At 40.8% G+C, this 8,451-nt stretch overlaps 1 protein-coding gene and 1 non-coding gene across 2 annotated transcripts in view; both read left to right on the top strand.

The window, feature by feature from the left end:
• The window catches only part of NUP210L (nucleoporin 210 like), a 152,559-nt gene that overhangs the window by 99,126 nt on the left and 44,982 nt on the right, over positions 1–8,451 (top strand). The window contains exons 24-26 of the mRNA XM_037733088.1: positions 85–264; positions 1,166–1,246; positions 1,335–1,466. Of these exons, the coding sequence (XP_037589016.1) occupies positions 85–264; positions 1,166–1,246; positions 1,335–1,466 (393 nt within the window). The remainder of the gene's footprint in view (positions 1–84; positions 265–1,165; positions 1,247–1,334; positions 1,467–8,451) is intronic.
• Positions 5,419–5,525, top strand: LOC119468783. The gene has a single exon (XR_005197545.1). It is a non-coding gene; the product is annotated as a U6 spliceosomal RNA (small nuclear RNA).

Raw genomic sequence — 8,451 nt, 5'->3', positions numbered from 1 at the left:
CAAGTTTCTTGGACAAAATTTTGGGAAAAGACACATGATTTTTCCCTCATGTTCTAGGTATTCAATGGTATATTTAAATTCCAGGTAATGTCTGAAGGTGGTCCCCAGCCACAATCCATCATTCATTTCTCCATCAGTAATCAGACTGTGGCTGTTGTTAATAGGAAGGGGCAAGTTACAGGGAAGATGGTTGGCACAGCTGTGGTTCATGGCACCATCCAGACAGTAAATGAAGATACTGGCAAAGTCATTGTGTTTTCCCAGGTATTGGTTATTTGTTCTGCTCTGCTTCTACTCTTCTATCCTGGAACCATATTGGGTGAGATGGGGAGGGAACGGTAATGAGGAGGGTGTCAACAGCCCAGGAAAAGCCTTTTAGTGCCCCCATCTGGCATTCTGTCAACCAGGCATGGAAAATATTTCATCTTTAGTTAAAACTCCACAGAGTAGTTGGCATTGTTATAAGATATGGTCCCCATCCTTAAAGAATTCTTTGAAGAAGAGAAAAAGAAATACATCTATCTAATAGGGTAAATGGGGTATCCACCACCTCAAGCATTTATCCTTTCTATGTTACAGAAATCCAATTATACTCCTTAGTTATTTTTAAATAAACAATAAGTTATGGTTGACCGTAGTCACTCTCTTGTGCTATCAAATACTGGATCTTATTCATTCTATCTAACTATATTTTTGTACCCATTAATCATCCCCATTTCCCCCCTACCCACCCACTACCCTTTCCAGCCTCCGGTAACCATCATTCCACTCTTTATGAGTTCGACTGTTTTAATTTTCAGCTCCCACAAATATATAAGTGAGAACATGTGAAGTTTGTCTTTGTCTTTCTATGCCTGGCTTATTTCACTTGACATAATGATCTCTAGTTCCATTCATGTTGTTGCAAATAATAGGATCTCATTCTTTTTATGGGTGAACAGTACTCTGTTGTATATATGTACCACATTTTCTTTATCTATTTGTTTGTTGATGGACACTTAGGTTGCCTCCAAATCTTGGCTATTGTGAATAGTGCTACAATAAACATGGATAAGATTTTTTACTGAATGTCAAAAACAATAACAAACTGGTTATCATAAGGATCTCTGTCCGCCCCACAGAAACTCCCTGTTAGCCTAAGCTTGCTCTCTACCCTGTTGAGCAGGATGAAGTACAGATTGAAGTTGTTCAGCTAAGGGCTGTTAGGATCCTTGCAGCTGCAACTCGGCTCATCACAGCTACCAAGGTCAGTATAATGGCTGTGTTCAGGGCTCATTATTCTGATAATTGCAACTGGGTAGGATACATAGCACAATGCCACTATTTCTTTTCAGATGCCAGTCTATGTCATGGGAGTTACCAGTACCCAGACCCCTTTCTCCTTCAGCAATGCTAATCCTGGGCTCACATTCCACTGGTCTATGAGCAAAAGAGATGTATTGGATCTAGTGCCCAGGCATTCAGAGGTAAGAATTTATCTGTTTATTATGTTAGCATAGAGATCTTGACATTAATTTTATTTTATCATAAGTTTTTTTTTGTTTTGAGATGGGGTCTCACTCTGTCACCTGAGCTGGAGTACAGTGGTATCATCTCCACTCACTGCAACCTCTGCCTTCCAGGCTAAAGTGATCCTCCCACCTCAGCCTCCCAAGTAGCTGGGACTACAGGCACATGCCACTATGCCTGGATAATTATTTTGTATTTTTTTGTTGAGATGGGGCTTTTTTGCCTTGTTACCCAGGCTGTTCTCAAACTCCTGAGCTTAGGTTATCCACCCACCATGGATGGCCTCCCAAAGTGCTGAGATTACAGGCATGAGCCACTACTCTCCGCCTATCATAAATTTTAGACTGATTACTCACTCTCTAAACTATACAATATTATTACTTATTTACTTTGCCTATTGTTCTCTGAACTCTGGAAACCTGCAAAGCAATAAAGAATCCAAATTTGAGTATGCAGATAATACTGTATGATTTTTTATTTTTATGTTTTTGCTGGAAAGAGCTCTCAAAAGTGATCTTTAATATTGTATTTATTATATAATGTTATTGTAATAATGTATTTGTGAGCAGATGACTATATTAGATGAGTAACACTATGAATATAAAGTATATATGCATAGAGTTTAAATATATAATTTTTACTGTTTTATGTTGAGACACATTTGATTATATTCATAATCATGTTTGTGGTACATGATGGGTGATTACATTAACAGTAAGAAATGTGGAGGGCTACAGATGGCATTGCTCTGTTTAGCATGTTCGTGGCCCTCCCTACTTAGAACTAGGGAAGAACTGGATCCCCATGTCAGGCACTGCAGGTACCATGAGGCTATAGTTGCCCACCAACTGGCAACTGATTCTGGACTGGGTATCTTATATCAATGACAAATTTAAGAAGAGTGATTAATTAAAAGACTGGGCGCAGTGGCTCACTCTTGTAATCCCAGCACTTTGGGAGGCCAAGGCGAGCAGATCACCTGAGGTGGGGAGTTCAAGACAAGCCTGACCAACATGGAGAAACCCCGTCTCTACTAAAAATACAAAAATTAGCCAGATATGGTGGCACATGCCTGTAATCCCAGCTACTCAGAAGGCTGAGGCAGGAGAATCACTTGAACCCGGGAAGCAGAGGTTGCAGTGAGCCAAGATCACACCATTGCACTCTAGCCTGGGCAACAAGAGCGAAACTCTGTCTCAAAAAAAAAAGAACGGTGATTAATTAAACTGCCCCTCCATTGTTCCCTTTGGTATCTAGTGGGGTTGGCTCTTCCCAGTTCACTACCTGCTGTGTCTGGAACCACAGAAGACCTCAGGATGGACATCTAGGATATCCACAGTTCAACTTGACAGTATATCTCTCTGAAAAAAAAAACTTCGATGTTTTGATGTACATAGCATTAAACCTCACACTGAAACCTGAAAAAGACCAAAAAAAGAAAGTTTGGGAGAAACTACGTAAAGTTTACTACAGACAAATTTTACATAGTTCAATGAAACTCACCCAAGGTGGTTTGAGGACAGTGGCAACAGCTAGGTCTGGGTTTTACCTTAGGAAAAGGGACCTGGGGCCATGAGACCCAGCAGGTCACAATTCAGTGCTCATGAGAACAGATAATTAGAGTTGTATCTTGGGAGATAATAGAGGGGTTACAGGAGCTAGAATGAGGAGGATATTTCTGTAGCCAGCTAAAAAGAAAAGAGAACTTTGGAAAAAGTAAAAAATATATATTTGTAATCTTTCTAAAAATATCCTTAACCTATAATTTAGGGAGACTCTGGTGGTTAGATCTTCTGTTTGTGACTTCCCAGAGTCTGGTTATACTGGAATTGTGAAAGAATGGAACTGTCCTTAGTTTGATATAATTTAGCACAAGGATTTGGCTTTTTTCTTTTCTTTATTTTTTATTTTTTTGAGACAGAGTTTCGCTGTTGTTGCCCAGGCTGGAATGCAATGGCGTGATCTCGACTCACTGCAACCTCCACCTCCCAGGTTCAAGCGATTCTTGTGCCTCAGCCTCCTCAGTAGTTGGGATTACAGGTGCCCACCACTACGCTCAGCTAATTTTTGGTATTTTTAGTAGAGACGGGGTTTCACCATGTTGGCAAGGCTGGTCTCACACTCCTGACCTCAGGTGATCCACCCACCTTGGCCACCCAAAGTGCTGGGATTACAGGCATGAGCCACCATGCTCAGCGGGCTTTTCTCTTGAATAATAAACAGGAGTGTGCGAAAGGAGGGAATGGCCTAGGCCTTGGCCTCTATTCTAGTTCTCGCTTTCTTTAATTAGTTTTAATCTAAAGCATCACTCTTCTCTCCAGCAGAAGAAATGATTGAGAGCCATACAGACTTTTACTTTTCCTGCCTCAGATCTAGCGTAGGCAAATTGGGTAATGAAACGGGCTATAGAAAAGCCTTCATGAGGCCTGTAATCCCAGCACTTTGGGAGGCCAAGGTGAACGGATCACTTGAGGTCAGGAGTTTGAGACTAGCCTGGCTAATATGATGTAACCCCGTCTCTACTAAAAATACAAAAATTAGCTGGGCGTGGTACCACACACCTGTAATCCCAGCTACTTGGGAGGCTGAAGCAGAATGGCTTAAACCTGGGAGGTGGAACTTGCAGTGAGCTAAGATCACACCACTGCACTCCAGACTGGGTGACAGAGTGAGATTCTATCTCAAAAAAAAATAAATAAATAAAAAGACCGGGCACAGTGGCTCACACCCATAACCCAAGCACGTGGGAGGCCGAGGCAGGTGGATCACTTGAGCCCAGGAGTTCAAGATCAGCTTGAGCAACACGGCAAAACCCTGTCTCTACCAAAAATACAAAATTAGCTAAGCTTGGTGGTGCACACCTGTAATCCCAGCTACTCAGAAGGTTGAGGCAGGAGGATTCCTTGAACCCAGGAGGCAGGGGTTGCAGTGAGCTCAGATTGCACCACTGGACTCCAGCCTGGGCAACAGAGCAAGACCCTGTCTCAAACAAAAAAGTCTTCATGGGCTGGGGTGCAGTGGCTCACAGCTGTAATCCCAGGACTTTGGGAGGCCGAGGTGGGTGGATCACTTGAGCCCACGAGTTTGAGACCAGCCTCAGTAACATAATAAGACCCCATCTGTAAAAAAAAGTTTTAAAATTAGGTAGGTGTGGTGGCACACACCTGTAGTCGTAGCTACTTGGGAAGCTGAGGCAAGAGGAACACTTGAGCCCAGGAGGTTGAGGTTCCAGTGAGCCGCATATACACCATTGTACTCCAGCCTAGAAGACAAAGTGAGACCCTGTCTGTCAAAAGAAGCTCACAAAAAAGAAACTGATTTCATCACTTCTATTCTTCTTTCATTAAAAAAAGAATTGACTTTGAGGTAACATAAAAAAGAATCTTAGGGAGGCTTGCCAGAATTAATTGAGCACTACAAACAGAGGTTTACTTTAGGGTAACTATGCTGCTGGGAATATGAAATCTCTAAGAAAACAATCTCTTGTACACTATTTCTCCTCCTCCTCCTCCTGTTCTTCTTCTTCCTTCTTCTTTTTCTTTGTCTTTTATTCTTTCTTTTTTTGATACAAGGTCTTATTATATTGCCCAGGATGATCCCAAACGTCTGTGCTCAAGCAATCCTCCTGCCTCAGTATCACAAGCAGCAGGGATTGCAGGGGTGTACCAATATACCCAGCTCTCTAGTTCTTCTAGAAAGCTATTTCCAACATAAGTTTTCCTTATTGTTACAATAAATAAGGAAAGATTAGCCAGGCATTGTGGAATGTGCCTATTGTTCCAGCTACTTGGGAAGCTGGGGCAGGAGGACCATTTAAGCCTAGGAGCTCCAGGCTACAGTGACCCATGACTGTACCACTGCACCTCAGCCTGAGGCATAGAGCGAGATCCTGTTTCTAAAAAACAAGTAGTGCTCACTTTGGCAGCATATCTACTAAAATTGGAATGATACAGAGAAAATTAGTATGTCCCTTGCACAGGGATGACATGCAAATTTGTAAAGTGGTCTATATTTTTTGAGAGGTAGAGAGAGAAGTCAGGGTAGAAAGTTTATTCAAAGGGATAATAACAGAGAACTTCCCAAACCTAAAGAAAGATATCAATATTTAAATATAAGAAGGTTATAGAACACCAAGCAGATTTAATCCAAGTAAGGATACCCCAAAACATTTAATAGTCAAACTCCCAAAGGTCAAGTATAAAGAGAGGATCCTAAAGCAGAAGGGAAAAGAAACAATATACAAAGGAGCTCCAATATGTCTGGCAGAGGACTTCTCAGTGAAAACCTGATAGGCCAGGAGAGAATAGCATGACATATTTAAAGTGCTGAAGGAAAAAAAACTTTTATCCTAGAATTGTATATCCAGTGAAGTTATCCTTCAAAGGAGAAATAGTTTCCCAGAAAAGCAAAAGCTGAGGGATTTCATCAACACCAGACCTGTCCTACAAGAAATGCTAATGGGAATACTACAATCTGAAAGAAAAGGACATTAATGAGCAATAAGAAATCTGAAGGTACAAAACTCACTGGTAATAGCAAGTACACAGAAAAACACAGAATATTATAATAATGTAATTGTGGTGTATAAACTACTCATATCTTGAGTAGAAAGACTAAAAGAAGAACCTACTAAAAATAACTACAACTTTTCAAGATGAAGACAGTATAATAAAATATAATAGAAATAACAAAAAGTTAAAAAAAAAAAAAAGGAGAGATACAGTGTAGAGTTTTTATTAGTTTTCTTTTTCCTGATTGTTAATTTGTGTGTTTGTACAATCAGTGTTAAGTGTCATCACTTTAAAGTAACAGGTTATAAGATGTTATTTGTAAGCCTTATAGTAACCTCAAATAAAAAACCTACAACAGGCTAGGCATGGTGGCGCACACCTATAATCCCAGCACTGTGGGAGGTTGAGGCCGGTGGAATTCTTGAGCTCAGGAGTTTGAGACCGGCCTGGGCAACATGAAAAAACCCTGTTTCTTCCGGGAACAGTGGCTCATGCCTGTAATCCCAGCACTTTGGGAAGCTGAGGCAGGTGGATTACCTGAGGTCAGGAGTTCAAGACCAGCCTGGCCAACATGGTGAAACCCTGTCTCTATTAAAAAAATACAAAAATTAGCCGGGCATGGTGGTACATTCCTGTAATCCCAGCAATTTAGGAGGCTGAGGCAGGAGAATTGCTTGAACCCAGGAGGCGGAGGTTGCAGTGAGCTGAAATTGTGCCATCGTATTCCAGCCTGGGCAACAAGAGCAAAATTCCATTTCAAAAAGAAAAAAACGAAAAAATCCTGTCTCTACAAAAATATAAAAATTAACTGGGCATGGTGGTGTGCACCATTAGTCCCAGCTATTCAGGAGGCTGAGTTGGGAGGATCACTTGAGCCTGGGAGGCAGAGGTTGCAGTGAGCCAAGATTGCAACACTGCAACCCAACCTGGGAAACATAGCAAGACCCTGGCTCAAAAGATAAAATAAAATAAACTTATAACAGATAAATAAAAATAAAATGCAAGAAATTAAAATATACCACTGGAGAAAATCACCTTCACAAAAAGGAAAACAGGAAGGAAAGAAGGAAGAGAAGACCACAAAACAACCAGAAAACAAATAACAAAATGGCAGGAGAAGTTCTTATTTATCAATAATGAAATTGACTGTAAATGGACTAAACTCTCCAATTTAAAAGACATAGAGTGGCTGGGCATGGTGGCTCATGCCTATAATCCCAGCACTTTGGGAAGGCCGAGTTGGGTGGATCACTTGAGGCCAGGAGTTTGAGACCAGCCTGGCCAACATGTTGAAACCCTGTCTCTATTAAAAGTACAAAAATTAGCCAGAAATCACTTGAAGCTAGGAGATGGAGGCTGCAATGAGCTGAGATCATGCCACTGCACTCCAGCCTAGCAAACAGCCAGCCTCCATCTCAAGAAATAATAAAATAAAATAAAATAAAATAAAATAAAATAAAAGACATAGAGTGGCTGAATGGATTTAAAAAAAAAAAAAGATCCAGTAATCTGTTGCCTAATAGAAACACACTTCACCTATAAAGACATATATAGACGGAAAATAAAGAGATGGAAAAAGGCATTTCATGTTAATGGACACCAAAAAAAAGCAGGAATAGTTATACTTACGTTAGACAAAATAGATTTCAAGACAAAAAATATAGAAAGAGATGAAGGTCTTTATATAATGATTAAGGGGTCAATTCAGCAAGAGGACATAACAATTATAAATATATGCACACCCAATACTACAGTACTCAGATATATAAAGCACATAATATTAGAACTTAAGGGAGAGGCAGATCCCACAACATTAATAACTGGAGACTTCACTAACCCACTTTCAGCACTGGACAGGTCATCCACACAGAAAATCAACAAAGGAACATCAGGCTTACTCCACTATAGACCAAATGGGTCTAATAGATATTTACAAAACTTTTCATTCAATGGCTACAGAATACACATTCATTTCCTCAGCACATGGCTCATTCTCAAGAATAGACCATATGATAGACCACAAAACAAGTTTTAAAAATTCAAAAAAATGTGGCCAGTCATTGTGACTCTCACTTGTAATTTCCAGCACTGTAGCAGGCTAAAGTGGGCTGATAGTTTGAGCTCAGTAGTTTGAGACCAGCCTGGGCAACATGGCAAAACCTCATTTCTTCAAAAAGTACAAAAATTAGCTTGGTGTGGTGGCATGCACCTGTAGTCTAAGCTACTCAGGAGGCTGAGGTGGGAGGATCGCTTGAGCCCAGGAGGCAGAGGTTTCAGTGAGCCAAGATCAGGCCACTGCACTCTAGCCTAGGTGACAGAGTGAGACCCTGTCTCAAAAAAAAAAAGTCCAAAAAATTCAAGCCAGCGGGAGCTATAATGGTGCCTCTGCACTCCAGCCTGAGCAACAAAGTGAGACCCTGTCTCTTAAAAA

The sequence above is a fragment of the Cebus imitator genome, unplaced genomic scaffold, assembly GCF_001604975.1.
Source record: "Cebus imitator isolate Cc_AM_T3 unplaced genomic scaffold, Cebus_imitator-1.0 Scaffold491, whole genome shotgun sequence".
NCBI classification, from domain to species: Eukaryota; Metazoa; Chordata; class Mammalia; order Primates; family Cebidae; genus Cebus; species Cebus imitator.
The sequence above is the reverse complement of the archived record's forward strand: the minus strand, read 5'-3'. Positions and strand labels throughout refer to the sequence as shown.